General features: G+C 45.4%; 1 protein-coding gene across 1 annotated transcript in view; it reads left to right on the top strand.

The window, feature by feature from the left end:
- Window positions 1-21,565, top strand: part of Dmbt1 (deleted in malignant brain tumors 1) — a 58,378-nt gene that overhangs the window by 14,704 nt on the left and 22,109 nt on the right. Inside the window, 7 exon segments of the mRNA XM_036177536.1 lie at window positions 2,927-2,953; window positions 6,045-6,368; window positions 8,248-8,274; window positions 15,898-16,048; window positions 17,428-17,620; window positions 18,111-18,114; window positions 20,295-20,445. Coding sequence (XP_036033429.1) covers window positions 2,927-2,953; window positions 6,045-6,368; window positions 8,248-8,274; window positions 15,898-16,048; window positions 17,428-17,620; window positions 18,111-18,114; window positions 20,295-20,445 — 877 coding nt within the window.

Genomic DNA, 21,565 nt, shown 5'->3' on the forward strand with positions numbered 1-21,565 from the left:
CCTGTGAATCCTCTCAGTTCTCCAGGGACTGCAGAGTTTATGTGAGACAGGTAAGCCATGGAAGAGCAGCACCCAGTGCACACTAAAGCAGCAGGGTCAGCACACACATGCTGTACAAGGAGTAACCCAGTGTTGGTTTGGAGAAAAGTGACCCAGTTTGTATAGGTTTTCCCAGTGTTAGGGGCAAGGCAGGAGGTGTGAGCAGTAAAGCAAACTCATTTCTTTTCAGGCCGTATTTCCCAGCATTCTTCTCAGAAACACTGTAGGAGACTCTTTTGGGAAAGCTTCAGAATCTCCTTCCCTCTCTCCTGGTTGTACTAATTTCAGGGTTCTCACAGATTTGGATTCAGTACCCAATAATGACCACAGGGGAAAGTTATAAATGAATGTTGAGGGTGTGGGTGTGGCTTGGTGGTCTCAAGTGGTATGTTCCACTTGGAAAGAAGGATTGGAACAGGGGAGCAGGGAGCATTGCTAGAGGCCTACAGAATCCTAGTCCTGTGAGGTGGGTCTTTAGGTTTTCAACAACTCATTGCTGAGGGTTCCTTTGACTGATTACCTACATCACAATGCAGAGCTTTTGGTGTTCTGTCCCAGAGGGGGTCACAAGTTTCTTATTTGCAGTTAGTAAATGCAAATTGGGCAGAGGAGTCCAGGGTAGACCTCCATGAACAATTGCATAATTCATGGATTCTTCAGCCAGCACCAACCTTTCAATATCAGCCTTGGCTAGGTTTCTAAAAATGCTCCTTGGGATCTTGGGATCTTGGTGAACTAGTGGGAGCTTTGGGTCTATCTGTCCTTCTACTTCACATAGATGTGCATTCCACATCTAGCTTGGGTGAGGCTCAACACCTAGATTTGGAGTGCCCTGCTCTCCTTTCACTTTTTGAGTCATGCTTTCCTGTTAGCACTATGGTTCTGAGAAGACTCCTGCCACTCAACTCTTCTGAGTTTTCACCAAACATGTTATCTATGTAATCATCTTTGGTTTCTGCACATTCAAGACTGACAAGGCCTGTCTATGAATGGTTGTGTGAACAGACCACTGGGAATACAGAACCTCACTGCTGAATGTTATTGAACATGGAAAGCCTGAGGCTGCACCATCGTACCAACTCCAAGCCTGCAGTCTGGCTCCTCACAGTCCCATGCTGCCTCCTGTGTATTTTGTGTGTGTGTGTGTGTGTGTGTGTGTGTGTGTGTGTGTGTGCCCCTCATGCTGACATCTCCACGTATTTCAATTCCTCCATGTTGTTCGCTGTTTTCTACATTGCTTATCTCATGGAGGCATGTCTATCTCTATAACAACAGCTGCTGGCCTTCAAGGAATAATTCTCTAGCCTCCACCCCGCAGTACTGGAATTACAGCTGTGATCTGTGCTTCTCATTCATTTTCCTTCCATAAAGGGTTCTGCAGGTCACTCTCTACAAAGCTGTGCTCGCTACAGTCCCCACTCCAACAGCGCCACCTCTAGCCCCACTCAGCTCACTCTGGCTGCTCTGGGCTCTAGAGTCAGTCTCTTTTTCTCCTCTCCTTTACCAGCCTCTTCTAACTGCTCTTTCTAAAGACCAGGGACTTTGTCCCTTTAGAAGACCCTCCCTGATTTATACTCAACATAATTAGAAACACACACACACACACACACACACACACACACACACACACACAAACACACACACACATATTTAGACATATGAAAACTCAGATATACACAGAGACAAAGCCAAATGATAGATAATTCCATGAACATACAGAGAAATACATACATGGATACAACAAGACATATACATATATTCACACAAGCAAACATGCACATCACAGAGAGATGTAAAACAGACAAATTTTTACACACAGAACAGACACACACACACACACACATACACTCAGATACACGGACACATACAATTCCAGACACAACCACAGAGACAGAAATCGACATTGTCACAGAGGCACACACATGCACTGCATTTTATGTAGTGGCCATTCACATTCTCAACACATTCATATTCATAATGACATCTCAGCTAGCACTTGCCCCCTGTGTGAGACTATCTGTTGATGTCTTCAGGGACCTGACTATGCTGGACGTCTCTGGTGGGCAGGGAACACACCTGTCTAATTTGTGTCCAGCTTGGAAAATGTATCAAGAGCCTAACAGGGTCCCCTGCTCACAAGAATATATTTCAACAAGTAGGACATAGGCTGTAAGTAAGAGCATCCAAATCTCATGCCTCCTGCCAGACCTCATCGGCCCTGCTGTTTCCATAATACACACACACACACACACACACACACACACACACACACATATTTACTCATAGCTAAACCACAACACTATTGACCATGTCCTCAACATTGCCGAGCAGTTATCTCTCAGTCTCCATAGAAGGTATTTTCTAAGAACTCCCTTGCTTATACCCAAACCCTCTGATCCTCAAGTCTTTATATAACCTGGGGTGTGACCCCACATGCCCTCCTTTGTCCCTCCTTGTCATCCCCAGACATAGACCGAGTAGAATGTCTTGGCTGTGTAAGTCACTGCAGGACCACACTGCTCCTGGATGAAGACAGGAGGGGAAGTGTCTGCATGCTTAGTGCAGAGCAGGGGTTCCCTCAGTTTTTTGATCCACCCCATGTGTAATCTGTGAAGTAAGCTATGGACACAGAGTGCCAATTGATATTACAAAAACTGTTTTGCTCTTTTGACCAGTGAAAATGAAACCTCAGTGTTAGATTTTTTGGCTTTGGGGAGCCCACATAGCAGAGTGAAGAAGCTTTCTGTTCAGGGGGTGGTGAACTTGACCTTGGGTGTTCCTGGTTGTTCAATGCATAAGAGTCAGGGTTACTGCTTCCCAAGTAGGGGTTTTCATGGATTACTGTGGGTAAAACATACAGTCTGAATTTGCTTTTATTCCCTTACAGCTTCTCAAGCTAGCTATCCCACACCTGGTAAGTACTTTGAAAAGATGGACCTGTATCACTTTATAGTGTCACACATGTTGTAATAACCACTGCCTCACTGAATAGATATGAATGATACTAGGCTTCAGTGAACAATCTGTGTCCCATTGGGACCTTCAATGACAACAGAAGCTTCTGTCAGCTGGAGCATCAAGGCTCATGTGGTAATACACTCACGTTCTTCATGGATGTTGCCTCTGCCTGGAATTTCAATGTGTGTCAGAATCAAATAGAATGTCTGGGTGTGACTCTTGGGGTTCACATCCTTCCCTCAAGAGTTTCTGACTTGGAGACCCAGAGTGGCTCAGGGACCAGTGCTCTGGCAGATGATATGTGAGCATAACATGCCCTCCTACACACTTTGAGAAAACTCCTCCTTGGTCCAAGATACTAAGACTTTAATATTATCAATGGTATAGGGCCACTAGTTTGGTAAGACTTCAGAAAACAGAAAAAATGATGTATTTCATCTATCTATCTATCTATCTATCTCTATCTATCTATCTATCTATCTATCTATCTATCTATCTATCTATCTATCTATCTATTTATTTTAAGGTCCAGGTAGCCCAGGCTTGTCTACACAGACTTGCTGAGCAGACAAGGTTACCCTTGAACTCCTGATCCTCTTACATCTAGTTCCATAGTTCTGGGATTCCAGGAGTGTGCTGCCATGCCCAACTCTTGTTTATCCTATCTGAAATGATGTAAATTCATCTCCCTCCCTTTTGCTTTTATCAACTTCCTTCATAGCAGAGACATTATGAAGGTTATTCAGAATGAAGCTGGGTGTTTGGTAGCCATAGGTTGATCTCCAGATATGTCCACTCTAAGCTGCAGGACACATACTCATTTGAAGGTGCCCTGAGCAAGAGACAGCGCCCACTTCAAACAATTTACACATTTATGTTTGAAGCTCATTTCTTATTTTAAAAGGTATATTCGAAGCAAATCCACTAAAGTAAAAAGTGATGAGCTTGGTAAGGGTATACACACACACACACACACACACACACACACACACACACACACACACACACTCATACACACACACTCACACACAAATCTAGTACTCAGGAGCTGAGTTAGGAGTATCTTGAATTTCAGTGTAGCCTATTGAATATCAGGGATATTGAATTTAAAAATATCTATACACACAAAAAAACAGGCAAACAGGCATTGCAGCCCTCTGCTTGAATATTATGTTGGGCATATCAGCCAGTGCAATTAGATAAGAACAATTAACTGTTTAAGTATGGGAAATATTTTTGTATTAAATCTATAGATCCCAGCACAAGTCAAATGTAGAATTAGGATCTTTAGGTTAATAATATTTCCTACACAAATAGGACCCAAGACTACAAAGATTGCTTATGCATCTAAAGTGACATAGCCTTGCCCAGTACAGACCCCAAATCACATTCTGTCAGCAGATTTAACTGTACTTGCATGTCTTGGTTTTTCTCAATGGCGACTTAACTTTATATTTTCCATTTTTCTCTCTCATCTATGTATGGACATGCAGTGTCGACTACTCCAGAGCCTTACACCACCCCAGAGGTTACCACCACTTCAGAGCCTTATCCACCAATAGGTAACAAAAGCTGTTTAAATCTCTCTGTGTAGGTTGTAATGCCAGTGTCATTCATGGTGGTGACGTTTTGGGAAACTTAAGAGGATGAGTTGGTAGACCTGTGTTGGGAAAACTTAGGGAGGGTGGATTTTCCTCTTTATCTTGGGGGCTTTCCTCAACTTGGTCCCCTGTCACTGCCCATTTCTCTGTGTGAGGAGTATGTCAGTATGAGGGTGGGTTTCAAAAAACTATGGTCCCTAAATTTAGTATTATGTCAAAAGAAACTTTGGGGTTAGGGAATCTAGAATAGACAAGCTTCCATAGAGGTTTCTGAGGTAAAATGAGACTGATGATATATTATGGAATCCCATTCTGAGGCCCTTCAAAGGGGTGCCCTGTCTATAAAGCTAGGGGCATTGTCTGGGCCAAAACCATGAGGACCTCTGTTTTGTTTAAACGTATTGGCTTAAATAAACCCAAAACTTGACATTGATGATAAGTTCATATTAGTAGTCTTGGTGACCAGCAGTGACAAAGCCCGGGGTTGGCTAGAGTGCTGTTATTGTACAGAGAAAGTAAGGTCATGGAGACAGTCATGTGACCAGCTCAGTGGGTGAACAATAGCTTCTACGCATGTTTAATACAGTTCTAGTGGGTCTGGAAAGCAGTTCTGACATACACTCTCCACTTTGTCTGGGTGAGCTGTTGGTGAGAGCCTTTGCCAGGGCCCCATGGAGAACCAGAGAGCTAGCTCATCATTCTATCCCTTTGTTCTGTTATAGAGCAATCTGGTCTTCATTGGCTTTATTGCTGGTGGGTGAGTGTTAGAGTGGGGCTGCATGTGCCCATGTGCGGTCTGTGTGTTAGGAGTCAGAGGGCTCTGCTTGCTCTGTCTCCCGCAAACAGCCCACATTCTGCAGTGGATGTTGTCATCCAGAAGAGTGCATGGCACTCCAAGGCCTTAGTTACAAGATGGAGTAGGTGTCTGGTCACCATCAAGGGCAGATTCAACCCATGTCAACACTGCAGACACATAACCCTTCTGGTGACAAACACACCTTTAATGTCTAGAACAGAAGTAGTGAACATTCCATGAGGATGTGAAGTCAGGGTGACAGGGTGAAGGTCTTTCTTTTTCTTTTTCTTTTTCTTTTTCTTTTTCTTTTTCTTTTTCTTTTTCTTTTTCTTTTTGTGTTTTTGTTTTTGTTTTTCGAGACAGGGTTTCTCTGTGTAGCTTTTTGCCTTTCCTGGAACTCACTTGGTAGACCAGGCTAGCCTCGAACTCACAGATATCCGTCTGGCTATGCCTCCCAAATGCTGGGATTAAAGGCGTGAGCCACCATTGCCCTGCTGGTGAAGGTCTTTCTAAGACAGGGTACTTGAGAAGCTGCAATGGGAGGAACTCACACCTAATACTGCATTAAACCCCATGAGAGAGCTGCCTGGTCACACAAGCTTCATCATCCCCATGGGAACAACAAAGGAGAATCCACCATGTCTTTCCAGGAACAGAGTCTGCTTTGGCTGTGAGGCTGGTGAATGGAGGAGACAGGTGTCAGGGTCGCGTGGAGGTCCTTTACCAGGGTTCCTGGGGCACCGTGTGTGACGACAGCTGGGACACCAATGATGCCAACGTGGTGTGCAGGCAGTTGGGCTGTGGCTGGGCCGTGTCTGCCCCTGGAAATGCCCGGTTTGGACAGGGCTCAGGGCCCATTGTCCTGGATGATGTGGCCTGTACAGGACATGAGTACTATCTGTGGAGCTGCTCCCACCGAGGCTGGCTCTCCCATAACTGTGGACACCATGAGGACGCTGGAGTCATCTGCTCAGGTATGACCCAGAGAACACTGGCTCTGCCTCCCAGCAATGCAATATGCACAGGTCTCTTTGAATGCTCCCAGAACTCCATTCTGTCCCTTTTTGAACTGACCCTGTAAGGACTGCTGAATGTCCAGAGCAAGGGCATTCTCAGTCAGGGTCCTGTGAATCCTCTCAGTTCTCCAGGGACTGCAGAGTTTATGTGAGACAGGTAAGCCATGGAAGAGCAGCACCCAGCGCACACTAAAGCAGCAAGGTCAGTACACACATGCTGTACAAGGAGTAACCCAGTGCTGGTTTGGAGAAAAGTGACCCAGTTTGTATAGGATTTTCCAGTGTTAGGGGCAAGGCAGGAGGAGTGAGCCACCATGACTAGAGTGCCTCTCATTCATAAAGGGTTCTGCAGGTCACTCTCTACAAAGCTGTGCTCGCTACAGTCCCCACTCCAACAGCGCCACCTCTAGCCACACTCAGCTCACTCTGGCTGCTCTGGGCTCTAGAGTCAGTCTCTTTTTCTCCTCTCCTTTACCAGCCTCTTCTAACTGCTCCTTCTAAAGACCAGGGACTTTGTCCCTTTAGAAGACCCTCCCTGATTTATACTCAATATAATTAGAAACACACACACACACACACACACACACACACACATATTTAGACATATGAAAACTCAGATATACACAGAGACAAAGCCAAATGATAGATAATTCCATGAACATGAACATACAAAGAAATACATACATGTGTACAGCAAGGCATATACATATATTCACACAAGCAAACATGTACATCACAGAGATATGTAAAACAGACAAATTTTTACACACAGAACAGACACACACACACGCACACACACACTCAGATACACGGACACATACAATTGCAGACATACACACAGAGACAAAAATGGACATTGTCACAGAGGCACACACATGCACTGCATTTTATGTAGTGGTCATTCACATTCTCAACACATTCATATTCATAATGACATCTCAGCTAGCACTTGCCCCCTGTGTGAGACTATCTGTTGATGTCTTCAGGGACCTAACTATGATGGATGTCTCTGGTGGGCAGGGAACACACCTGTCTAATTTGTGTCCAGCTTGGAAAATGCATCAAGAGCCTAACAGGGTCCCCGGCTCACAAGAATATATTTCAACAAGTAGGACATAGGCTGTAAGTAAGAGCATCCAAATCTCATGCCTCCTGCCAGACCTCATCGGCCCTGCTGTTTCCATAATACACACACACACACACACACACACACACACACATATATTTACTCATAGCTAAACCACAACACTATTGACTATGTCCTCAACATTGCTGAGCAGTTATCTCTCAGTCTCCATAGAAGGTATTTTCTAAGAACTCCCTTGCTTATACCCAAACCCTCTGATCCTCAAGTCTTTATATAATCTGGGGTGTGACCCCACATGCCCTCCTTTGTCCCTCCTTGTCATCCCCAGACATAGACCGAGTAGAATGTCTCGGCTGTGTAAGTCACTGCAGGACCACACTGCTCCTGGATGAAGACAGGAGGGGAAGTGTCTGCATGCTTCGTGCAGAGCAGGGGTTCCCCCAGTTTTTTGATCCACCCCATGTGTAATCTGTGAAGGAAGCTATGGACACAGAGTGCCAATTGATATTACAAAAACTGTTTTGCTCTTTTGACCAGTGAAAATGAAACCTCAGTGTTAGATTTTTTTGGCTTTGGGGAGCCCACATAGCAGAGTGAAGAAGCTTTCTGTTCAGGGGGTGGTGAACTTGACCTTGGGTGTTCCTGGTTGTTCAATGCATAAGAGTCAGGGCTACCGCTTCCCAGGTAGGGGTTCTCATGGATTACTGTGGGTAAAACATACAGTCTGAATTTGCTTTTATTCCCTTACAGCTTCTCAAGCTAGCTATCCCACACCTGGTAAGTACTTTGAAAAGATGGACCTGTATCACTTTATAGTGTCACACATGTTGTAATAACCACTGCCTCACTGAATAGATATGAATGATACTAGGCTTCAGTGAACAATCTGTGTCCCATTGGGACCTTCAATGACAACAGAAGCTTCTGTCAGCTGGAGCATCAAGGCTCATGTGGTAATACACTCACAGTCTTCATGGATGTTGCCCCTGCCTGCAATTTCAATGTGTGTCAGAATCAAATAGAATGTCTGAGTGTGGGTCTTGGGATTCACATCCTTCCAATTTTTTCCACATACACTTCAAGGATTATGAAACAAAGTAGGGTTTTAGGGGAACAGTACTGGCGTTTAGGAATGGGGTATCTGTGTATCTCATTTCATATCTGAATGTGCAAACATGTGTTTATTTAAAGCCTATTTAATAATTGTGTATCTTGTGTGTTTCTCTGTTTATCATATAACTATGTTAATTGTTATGTTTTTTCTATGTCAGCTGGTTTAATTAATAATACTATCAAGACAGCTGGCTACATTTTTGGCAAAACTTATTAAGCAATTTCACAACTTACTCTGGAATGGAAATAAAAGTAACAATGAAAGAAAAAGTTTCTGACTTGGAGACCCAGAGTGGCTCAGGGACCTGTGCTCTGGCAGATGATATGTGAGCATAACCTGCCCTTCTCCACACTTTGAGAAAACCCCTGCTTGATACAAGACTAGTAAGACTTTAATATTTACAAGGGTAAAGGGCCATTAGTTTGCTAAGTCTTCAAAAACCAGAAAAATTGTAAATATTTGGTTTGCTTATTTATTTTAAGGCCTATGTAGCCCAGGCTGTTCTCAGACTTGCTGTGTATGCAAGGCTACTTGAACTCCTGATCTTCTTTTCTTTAGTTCCAGAGTTCTTGGGGTCCAGGAGTGTCACTATGCCCAGCTCTTGTTCATCATATCTGAAATGATGTAACTTCATCTCCTACCCACTCGCTTTTATCTCCTTTTGCAAAAAATCATTTTTATCAAGACCTTCTTCTGTGCACATAGACAAGAATTAACTACATATCCCCCCTACCCCAGTAGTAGTGTACAGTGCAGTTGAAGCTAATTTTGAAACCTCTATGAGATCATTTCTAAATAGTGGGTTCTTTTCTAAATTGAGTTTGTTCTTTCATAAGGTTGGAGGATCCCAGAAGCTACAACTAATTCTCATTCCTGCTCCTTTGCTCTTGGTTTCTGGCTTTAGACTACTAGTTGGTTTTGGGGTCCAGTTTGCTTTCTCCAACATGCAATTTGGAGGCAGAAGGGTTTATTTGGCTTACAGGGTACAGTCCATCATCCAGTGAAGCCATCCCAGGGGCAGGAGGCAGGAAGCTGGAGGCAGGAACTGATGCAGAGGCCATGCAGGAGCCCTGCTTGCTGGCTTTCTGGCTCATGCTTAGCTAACATTTTTATACAGCACAGGCTCACCTGCCCAGGACAGTGGGCTGGCCTTCCCCATCAATTATCCATCAAGACAGTTTCCCACAGACATGGCCATAAGCAAACACGATCTTATCAAATCCCCGACTGAGACTCCTTCAAATGCCTCAGCTGTGCCAAGGTGAGAATGGAGCTCACAGGACAGATGGGCAGCCCCGCTGCCGCTGCCTGGTGGGATCCAGGTGCAGCTTTGGGCACAGAAGTGAGGGATGGAGTCGAGGTGAGAGACGTGGGTGTCAAGGTGCCAGGCACACTCCACCAATCTCTGTCCCTCACCTCCCTTCTTCCCTCTGCCCTCCAGTGACTGATGGATGAAATGAACTTCAGCCTAGTGTCAGAAAAGCTAGTGGAAACAGTCACTGTTTCTTCCTCTGTCCAGTCTGAGCCATCTTTGCAAAGGTAAATAGTATTATCAAAGCTAGATAACTTGTTAGGTACCCCCAGCCAAATCGTTTTCACGTGTGAAATGAACACATCAGTATTTAAAGAAGAGGAAGAAGAGGCTGGAGAGATGGCTTAGTATTAGGAGCACACACTGTGCCTGCAGAACACCTGAGTTCAGCTTTCAGTACCCAGGTTAGACAACTAATAACCACCTATAACTCCAACTCCAGGGACTCTGACACCCTCTCCTTGCCTCTATGGGCACTTGTACTGATGTGCACAAACCCACACACAGACACAAGCCCATGCACATAATTAAAAAATAAAAGAAAAGTATGTTTCAAATATTAAATATATTGCACATATATCAATGCTCAGTTAATACAGATAATATGTGTTATCATTAAAACCTTCCCAACATTTTAAGATAAGTATCATTAATGCTGTTTTGCAGATGGGAAAACTAAGACATAGTTAGATAATTTGTCAATACTTGCCTGTCTAAGATTCTGTGGCTGTAAGGTGGGATTTGAACCCAGCACTGCCTGTACCAGACCATCTTTGCCCAATCCGGGCAGAGAGTGTGCAGACTTTTGAGTCTGAGTTTGATAGGTGAGGCCATAGAGGACAACTGACTGTGTCACTGTGACCCTGGCATGCTAAAGCCAATTCTTCCCCTTTCATTGCATGTCTTGAGAGATGCAGCTATGTCCTGGCAGGGACTCAGGGGAAACTTTCTGATCACTCTCCAGTGAGGACCAAACTGAGGCTGGCAGTTCTCTAGGGGGACATTCACAGAGTGACCAGCAGAGGACAGCAAGAGGGGCTCATGAGACTCCGAGTGCACTTGGCATTATCTTGGAATGCCCACTTGTTCTTTGCCCATACTCACTCCACCCCTGTTTGATCTCCAACATCAGCACACATCTGATCCTTTACCTTATATCTATTCCAATCTACCACTGTCATACCACAGAGTACTCATAACCACAGAGTAGCCACAGCAAAGCCACACCCAGGGGCCTGCCAGCACTCACCTGCTGTCTGTTTCCTCCCACAAGCAGCCCAGATTTCCACTGTGAGTGACTTAGGGGCACCACACCATGCAGAAGCATGCTGCCTGCAAACTTCCCAGTTATGCTGGTCTGGGGAGAGCAGGCTGGGTGGTAGAGAGAAGACTTCTGTTAGACAAATACCATTGCATCCTTGATCCTGATGAGGATGGAGAGGATCCTCAAACATTCTTTGTGAGTGTGTGTGACATTGTCTCACCATGTAGCCCTGGCTGGACTGCATTTCCTTATGTAGACTGTGTTGGAATTGAACTTACAGATATCTACCTGGTTTTGCCTCCTGAGTACTTAAAGCTGTGCACCACTGCTTCCGGCCAATGCTGAAGCACTTAGGGCAGGGAAGTGACTGAAATACACGTGCCTTTGTCAAGATGAAACTCAAGGACCAAGGCACAGATGAGAACAGGGCAGAGAGGCAGATAGAGACGTCAAAATTGATGTCCACACTCTCAGCCCCCTGGCACAGAGTGGCACAGGGTGGCATCCTGGATCCCAATGGAGGAGGGAGACTGAGTTTGGATGGTAGACATGGATATCCTGGGAGCTGATGGAAAGTGAGTCTGGAGTTCTGCCCTGGGACTGTCAGGGCTGAGTTAGGTCTGAAGAGGTGACTTTGAGGGTCCCTTGTCTGGCTGGAAGTTGTCAGAGAATTGAGGTACAGGGGGAGTGGGAAGACTATGAAGAAGGTCATTTTTAAGGTCCAGGGTGGGGAATGGCAAATAAGATAGCCCTGGAGGTCAGAGGAGGAAGGGCACATGTGGGTTAGTGTAGAGCACAGCATGCCAGGAGAGCAGTTTCTGCAGCTTTGCCTCTGAGGCTGGTAAATGGCGGTGACCAGTGTAAGGGCTGAGTGGAGGTCCTGTACCAAGACTACTTGGGCACTGTGTGTGATGGCAGCAGGAACACCCATGATGAAGATGTCATCTGTCTGCAACTGCACTGTGTCCATTCTGTATGAGCACCTGGAGGGGCCCACTCTGTCAGGCTCCAGGGAACATTCTCTTGGGAGCTGTGTACTGCTCAGGACAGGAACCCTACCTGTCCAGCTGTCAGCATGATGGGTGGTACAACCATGAGTGTGGCCACAGGGAAGATCTGTGGTTGCGTGCATTACCTAATACAGATCCAGAATCACATGCCATCGGGAGATTTAACTGTACTTGCATGTCTTGGTTTTTCTCAAGGGGGACTTAACTTTATATTTTCCATTTTTCTCTCTCATCTATGTACGGACGTGCAGAGCAGACCACTCCAGAGACTACCACCACTCCAGAGACTACTGTAATAATAGGTAACATAAATTGTATAAATCTCTTTCTGTAGGTTGTAATGCCAGTGTCATTCATGGTGGTGACTTTCTTGGGACAGTTAAGGGGATGGGGGTAGTGGGCATGTGTTTTTAAAAACTTAGAGAAGGTGGGATTGCCTCCTGATCAAGGGGCTTTCTTCTACTAGGACCCTTGTCAATGCCCATTTCTCTGTGTTAGGAGGAGTCAGTCAGCGTGAGGGTGAGTTTCAAAATTCGGTAGTCTCTAAATTTAGTGTCATGTCAGAATAAACTTTGGGCTTAGAGGATCAAAATAAGACAAGCTTTCCGAAAGGTTTCTGTGGCAAAATAACACCGATGCTATATTATGGGATACCATTATGGGGTCACTTCAAAGGGGTACCTGTCTAGAAAGCAAGAGGCTTAGTCCAGGCCAGAACTGGAGCAGGCCTTTGTCTTGTTTAAACATGTTGGTTGCTGGAAACCTTGACTTTGGTAATAAGTTGACATTAACAGTCTTGGTGACCAGCAGTGACAAAGCCCCGGGGTTGGCTAGAGTGCTGTTATTGTACAGAGAAAGTGAGGTCATGGAGACAGTCATGTGACCAGCTCAGTGGGTGAACAATACCTTCTACGCATGTTTAATACAGTTCTAGTGAGTCTGGAAAGCAGTTCTGACATACACTCTCCACCTTGTCTCGGTGAGCAGCTTGTGAGAGCCTTTGCCAGGGCCCCATGAACTTCTTTCTCCTCTGCCAGGGAGCTCATCCTTCTCTCCCTTTGGTCTGTTGTAGAGCAACCTCCTCTTCTTTGTTCTTACTGCTGCTGGGTGAGGGTCAGGATGGGGAGAATGTGCCCATGTGCAGTCTGTGTGTTAGGAGTCAGAGGGCTCTGCTTGCTCTGTCTCCCGCAAACAGCCCACATTCTGCAGTGGATGTTGTCATCCAGAAGAGTGCATGGCACTCCAAGGCCTTAGTTACAAGATGGAGTAGGTGTCTGGCCACCACCCAAGGCAGATTCAACTCATGTCAACACTGCAGACACATAGCCCTCCTGGTGAGAAACACACCTTTGATGTCTAGAACAGAAGTAGTGAACATTCCATGAGGATGTGAAGTCAGGGTGACAGGGTGAAGGTCTTTCTAAGATAGGGTACCCGAGAAGCTGCAATGGGAGGAACTCACACTCTATACTGCATTAAACCCCATGAGAGAGCTGCCTGGATCACACAAGCTCCATCATCCCCATGGGAACAACAAAGGAGAATCCACCATGTCTTTCCAGGAACTGAGTCTGTTTTGGCTGTGAGGCTGGTGAATAGAGGAGATAGGTGTCAGGATGCTTGCTTATTTTGCTCACAGCCACAACCAACAATTACAGAATAGTGGGACTCTTCAGCATTCTCCATAAACTAAAAGCAGCTTCTGTTGAGCCAAATATCACCCTCTCCTTGTCTCAGTGGGATAACGGAGTTGCAGCACTTACTTGATTTTGCTAAACTTCACTTTCCTGTTGAAATCTTTTGCTATTTAGGACCTTTCCTATGCTATTTGTGTAGAAATCATTATCTTTTGCAAGAGCCATGTGACATGGGACAGTAGAGACTGTTTCTGCCATGATCCTAAGGAAAAGATGGCATGATTCTTTTATTAAGCAACTGTCATTCAGGAGAATGTTACAGTGGCTTTGGGGCCCTGGGCTACCTCACTGCTGAAATGACGGGCACAGGAGAGCATGTCCAAGGTCACTACTCCTCTAATGGAGAGGAATCTCTTCATCTCAGCCAATGTGCTTTTGTGCCCAGTGATTTCCTTTTCTCAGCACAAGTCTCTAAGACAAACTTTGATGCCCAGGCCTTCCTTCTAATCCATCTTTGTTTTCCTCTCCAGATTGGTGGGATACAACCACTCCTTTCCCTGGTAAGTGTGGGATGAGACCAAAACAGAGCTTTTACACTTCAATCAAGAGGCTGGTGAGAGGCAGGGATTCTGGGGTGCTCTTGAAGTCTATGGTGCAGCACAGCTCAGAAGGACAGGGAGAAAGAAAGGAATTAAGAACAGTATCTTCTCTTGAGCCAATGTCACACTCTGCTTGTCTTGGTGACATAATAAAATTGCAGGACTTAATCCATTTTGCTGAAATTCATTTTCCTGGTGAAATCATTTGCTCCAAAGAGCCTTTCCTACAAGGTCTGTCTAGAAGGCATTATCTTATCAAGAGTCATGGAATATGTGGCAGCAGAGACTATTCCTGTCATATGCCTATGGTATGGATGACATGATCCTTTAACCAAGCAACTGTCATCCAGGACAAAGTTATAGATGTCCTGGGACCCAGGGCCACCTCTCATGGTGGACATGAGAGCATGGTCAGGGCTACCACAGGATCTTAAGAGGAAAGGACTTTCTTTTTTTCAGCAACAGTGCTTCTGTGTCCAATGTTTCCTCCTTTAGCAAGGGTGTCTTGAACCAACTTTGATGCACAGGCCTTCCTTCTAATACAGCTTTGTTTCTCTCTCTAGATTGGTGGGACACAACAACTCCTTCTTCCCCTGGTAAGTGTGGAATGAGACCAAAGCAGAGCTTTCTCATTTCAACGAAGAGGTTGGAAAGAGACAGGGATTCTAGGATGTTCTTGCAGTCTGTGGTGTAGCACAGCTTAGAAGAATGAGGAGAAGAAAGGAATTAGGAAGACTGCATGTCTTTCCTATGAACATTCCCAGTGATCTACTCTGTCCACAAAGTCCACCTCCTATTTAAACATCCCATATTAATGAATGGATTTGGTGATGCACTTATAATTTAACCATGGCGTTGGACTGTGAGTGGGACTCCAGGTGTTCAATGTGAGCCCATTGGTGGACACTTCCATTCCATTCATGACACCATGGCATTGCAGGAAGACTGAGGCTTTGGACTCTGTGAGTCAGAACAGGTAGAAATAGGTGTCTAGTCCACAGTACTACCTCCAGATTTTCCCTGTTCTCCAGAGAGATTGAAGCCCATAGCAGCAAACACATATATACCTGAAATAAGCCTTGCTTGATAGGTGTTAATTGTGCCTGAATGTCCCGTTGTATCCAGGGTGCAGAAGTTATTCACCACTGGTCCAAGGGATCTCATACCCACCATCAACTGGCAACTGGGGTGTCATAAGTATAGGGGACACCTCACTGTGGCTTTGATGGAACTTTTCAATACTGCCATTCCTGTCCCCCATCTGTTAACCAACCTGCACCCCACCCACCCACACACAAAGAAAAGCCACCTAGGAGGGTGTCCTCTGTGTCTCAGGATTGGCCAGGGCTAGGCTGTCTCTTGTTGGGTTTCTCACTTGGATATTGTGTCATACATTCCTCCTCCTGGCAGGCAGCTCTGTGCTGTGTGCTGGGGTTCATTGTCATTTCCTCTCTTTCCTTACAGTAAACTATACCTGTGGAGGTCTCCTGAACTGGCACTATGGGACCTTTTCCAGTCCATTCTATCCTGGGAATTATCCCAATAATGCTAGATGTGTGTGGAACATTTTGGTCCCAACCAACAACCGTGTGACTCTGAACCTCAGAGATGTGCAGTAAGTGTGGGTGTAGAGCCGATGTTAGAGAGAATGAGGAGAGCTTGGAACTCAGGGCGGTGATAGTCAAGGTGACTTAACAAAAAAGAAAGATGTTCCTCTTTTGGCTTGGCATGTGAGTAGCCCATGGGGGGTGGAATGGGAGCAAGGGCACAGGAAGTTGAAAATATTCTGGCTTAAAGTCCCAGGGTTGTCCTAATTTGCTGCATGGCCATGAGATGCCATTTCCCTAAACCTCAGTCAAAAAAGAGGGGGCTTGAATGCTTCCTTTTCTCATTTTGTTGACCAGAAAGTCACCAGAGAATGTGCAAATACTTGGAAGTGTTACTCAGAGGGAGGGACATTGGGGGCTCAGGTAATGATGGTCTTGGGGGTACAATGGGACAGTGCTGCTAATGAGGGTGCCTATTCAGTGCAAAGCTTTCCTCACAGCTCTCTCCCATTCCAAAGAGGCACCAGGGCCCAGATAAAAGTGCATTTCCACTGAGGTGTGGAGGGTCCTAGCCCATCTGACTGAGCTGTGTTCCCAGGTCCTCTCTGGGTGACTGTAGTGGCCTTGGAATTCTCTGTTCTAGTACCACATAAACATTGTATCGGTGTCCTGGTAGGACATTATAAATACTGCACCTGAAGATGCTCAGGTCCTTGGCACAAAGGCACCCTTAATATACACTGCTTCATCATGGCCTTACCACACACAAGTCTTTTCAGTTGTCATGGAGTGCAGTGTTCATTATTGGAGGTGAGGAACTTGAAAGTGGAGAGGTCCAATGACTTGTGATTTTTGTTTTGTATGACTTATTTATTATATGTGTTTGAGTGTTTTGTCTGTGTGTATGTGTTTGAACTGCTTGCCTCCCTGGTGCCTGTATAGGTCAGAAGGTGTTCAATCCCCTAGATATGGAATGATTGATGATTGTGTTCTCCTTTGTATGTTCTGGGAATCAAACTTAGTCCTCTGGAAGAGCAACCAGTGAACTTAACCACTGAGCCATGTCTTCAGGTCCTGCTATGTTTTCTCATCCCATTTTTCTTTTTATTTATAAGAGATTTGTTTTATCCTGAAGATAATTGGTTTGCACCTTGAAGCAATAAATTAGATAAATGAAATAAATTTTTGTCAGGTGACCTTCCTTTGTTTACATAAAAGGCTGTTGTTGAGAGGTATAGCTTACACATCTGTGTCCCCCAAAGGACCAATGAAGACCAGACATGACAGTCTGGGGAAGATAGATGAATTCCCTTAGGATCCCTGGAAGCCATCTATTCTTTCAGATGATATATTTTGTCACTGTTATTGGGACAGTGATCCCTGAGATGTGAGACTCCACATCAAATTCCAGACACGGAGAAGCTAACTGTTTATTCTGTCTCCTCAGGCTTGAAGGGGGCTGCAGCTATGATTATATCCTGCTTTTTGATGGTCCTCAATACAATTCCTCTCTCATTGCTCGGGTTTGTGATGGGGCCAATGGATCTTTCACCTCAACACGGAACTACATGTCTGTAGTCTTCATCACTGATGGCAGTGTCACCAGGAGAGGGTTCCAGGCTGACTACATCGCCACCTTTGTCCCTGCCACCAGTAAGTTCCCCTGAAGGAATGAATGTCCATTTGTGTTTGGGGATGTCCCTAGGAGCCTTCTGATCCTCAGCTTTCCTGAGTTTGGGACATAAGCAATAGCATGGTCTCACTGGGTCCCCTGCTTGCTTCCTGTTGAGAGGGACTGTGTCCAGTGAGTGAGTCTTGGGGTTCTGGCTGCCGGAAATATGGTTGAGGGCCAGTGCTGGGTGATGGGATGCACTGGCTTCAGTGTCATCATCAGAGAATGAAAAGGTTTAAGGCGATTGTTTTTACAGATGGTGAGAAGTTCCAGGAGTGGTGGTGACAGCAGGCTTGGAGCTTTGTGACTCTTCCAAAATGTGTGTCACTGTCCATGTCCTGAGAACTAGCACATCTGTCTTCTGTCTGAAGACGGATAGATTAGGACATACAAAGAGGGACAGAACATTCTATTGGAGGTTCTGAGGCCCAATCAGAGATGCTATGTAGACCTATGAGTCTGGTGGTAAAGGGTTGAGGAATGTGATGTCCAAGTCCCTTATGTAGTGAGGGCCAGAGACACTGACTTTGTCCTTAGCTCAAGTTCCTACTTCATGATAATGCTACTCTTTGACTGTAGAGTTCTTTACTTCAGTTGGAAAATGATCATTTGACAAAACACTTTTCTTGATTACAATCATGTCTCTGGCTTCCTATTGGAAAATACTAAATTCAAGTTCCCTCATTGGGCTTATTAAAGGTGTGTGTCTGTGTACAGTTCTTTCAGGTACTGAGGTAGACAGAGTCTGTGTCCTTGACTGTAACGTCCTCCAGCTCTGTGCCTCATGTCCAGTGTGGGTGGGGCTTCCCTGTGAGGCTTGAGTGGTCCAGTGTAAGAATTGGACCTGGCTAGTTACCTCTGGATGGATACAAATCACAGGATTCAGCCTATCAACACACCCAGACACATTCCTCACCTTGAAGTGGGAGCAGAGTGTGGGCTCTTAATGACCCCATGGGTAGCATCTTCCTGGCCATGTAGATGATTAGCAATCCCTACTCTGAGGCAGCAGATGAGTACAACCCAGTGTCTGGTCTGTCAGTGTCATGAACCCTGGGCTAGGCATCTTCTGATCAGGGCTTCTGACATGGCTTCTCTTTCTCACAGCTTTTCCATTGCCATCCTCGACCATTCCTGGTGAGTCCAGATCTCCTTTAACACTTGTGTTTCCCCTGTCCCTCTTCTGCTCACAGCCTCAGAGACAGCTCTATGATGGGTTGGCCCCCTCAGTGTTCTCTGCACTGGATCCTTCATCATATATGTAAAGTGGCGTCGTAAATTCTGTTGAGCCAATGACACATCTTCTTGTCTCAGGGCATGGAGGTTGCAGGACTTAATCCAATTTGCTAAGTTTCACTTTCCTGGTGAAATCATTTGTGAATGGAGGTCATTTACTATGACATTTTTCTAAGAATCAATATCTTTTGCAAGAGTCGAGAGACATGGTGACAGCAGAGACTATTCCTGTTGTATGCCTATGGTATGGATGACATGATCCTTTAACCAGGCAACTGTCATTCAGGACAAAGTTATAGTTGTCCTGGGGCCCAGGGCCACCTCACTGTAAATTGGTGGACATGAGAGCATGGTCAGGGCTACCACAGGATCTTAAGAGGAAAGGACTTCCTTTTTCTCAGCCACAGTGCTTCTGTGTCCAATGTTTTCTTCCTCTAGCAAGGGTGTCTTGACCCAACTTTGATGCACAGGCCTTCCTTCTAATCCACCTTTGTTTCTCTCTCTAGATTGGTGGGATACAACAACTTCTTCTTCCCCTGGTAAGTGTGGAATGAGACCAAAGCAGAGCTTTCACACTTCAACCAAGAGGTTGGAGAGAAACAGGGATTCTGGGATGTTCTTGCAGTCTGTGGTGCAGCACAGCTCAGAAGAACAAGGAGAAGAAAGGAATTAGGAAGACTGCATGTCTTTCCCATGCACAATCCCAGTGATCCACTCTGCCCACAAAGTCCATATCCAATTTAAACATCCCATATCAATGAGTAGATTTGGTGATGCACTTATAATTTAACCATGGTGTTGGACTATGAGTGGGACTCCAGGTGTTCAATGTGAGCCCATTGGTGGACACTTCCATTCCATTCATGACACCACGGCATTGCAGGAAGACTGGGGCTTTGGACTCTGTGAGTCAGAACAGGTAGAAATAGGTGTCTAGTCCACAGTACTACCTCCAGATTTTCCCTGTTCTCCAGAGAGATTGAAGCCCATAGCAGCAAACACATATATACCTGAAATAAGCCTTGCTTGATAGGTGTTAATTGTGCCTGAATGTCCCGTTGTATCCAGGGTGCAGAAGTTATTCACCACTGGTCCAAGGGATCTCATACCCACCATCAACTGGCAACTGGGGTGTCATAAGTATAGGGGACACCTCACTGTGGCTTTGATGGAACTTTTCCAATACTGCCATTCCTGTCCCCCATCTGTTAACCAACCTGCACCCCACCCACCACACACAAGAAAAGCCACCTAGGAGGGTGTCCTCTGTGTCTCAGGATTGGCCAGGGCTAGGCTGTCTCTTGTTGGGTTTCTCACTTGGATATTGTGTCACACATTCCTCCTCCTGGCAGGCAGCTCTGTGCTGTGTGCTGGGGTTCATTGTCATTTCCTCTCTTTCCTTACAGTAAACTACACCTGTGGAGGTCTCCTGAACTGGCACTATGGGACCTTTTCCAGTCCATTCTACCCTGGGAATTATCCCAATAATGCTAGATGTGTGTGGAACATTTTGGTCCCAACCAACAACCGTGTGACTCTGAACCTCAGAGATGTGCAGTAAGTGTGGGTGTAGAGCCGATGTTAGAGAGAATGAGGAGAGCTTGGAACTCAGGGCGGTGATAGTCAAGGTGACTTAACAAAAAAGAAAGATGTTCCTCTTTTGGCTTGGCATGTGAGTAGCCCATGGTGGGTGGAACGGGAGCAAGGGCACAGGAAGTTGAAAATATTCTGGCTTAAAGTCCCAGGGTTGTCCTAATTTGCTTCATGGCCATGAGATGCCACTTCCCTAAATGTCAGTCAAAAAAGGGGGGGCTTGAATGCCTCCTTTTCTCATTTTGTTGATGAGAAAGTCACCAGAGAATGTGCAAATACTTGGAAGTGTTACTCAGAGGGAGGGACATTGGGGGCTCAGGTAATGATGGTCTTGGGGGTACAATGGGTCAATGCTGCTAATGAGGGTGCCTATTCAGTGCAAAGCTTTCCTCACAGCTCTCTCCCATTCCAAAGAGGCACCAGGGCCCAGATAAAAGTGCATTTCCACTGAGGTGTGGAGGGTCCTAGCCCATCTGACTGAGCTGTGTTCCCAGGTCCTCTCTGGGTGACTGTAGTGGCCTTGGAATTCTCTGTTCTAGTACCACATAAACATTGTATCAGTGTCCTGGTAGGACATTATAAATACTGCACCTGAAGATGCTCAGGTCCTTGGCACAAAGGCACCCTTAATATACACTGCTTCGTCATGGCCTTACCACACACAAGTCTTTTCAGTTGTCATGGAGTGCAGTGTTCATTATTGGAGGTGAGGAACTTGAAAGTGGAGAGGTCCAATGACTTGTGATTTTTGTTTTGTATGACTTATTTATTATATGTGTTTGAGTGTTTTGTCTGTGTGTAGGTGTTTGAACTGCTCGCCTCCCTGGTGCCTGTGTAGGTCAGAAGGTGTTTAATCCCCTAGATATGGAATGATTGATGATTGTGTTCTCCTTTGTATGTTCTGGGAATCAAACTTAGTCCTCTGGAAGAGCAACCAGTGAACTTAACCACTGAGCCATGTCTTCAGGTCCTGCTATGTTTTCTCATCCCATTTTTTTTTATTTATAAGAGATTTGTTTTATCCTGAAGATAATTGGTTTATACCTTGAAGCAATAAATTAGATAAATGAAATAAATTTTTGTC

This window comes from Onychomys torridus, chromosome 1 (assembly GCF_903995425.1).
Source record: "Onychomys torridus chromosome 1, mOncTor1.1, whole genome shotgun sequence".
In the NCBI taxonomy this organism is placed as follows: domain Eukaryota; kingdom Metazoa; phylum Chordata; class Mammalia; order Rodentia; family Cricetidae; genus Onychomys; species Onychomys torridus.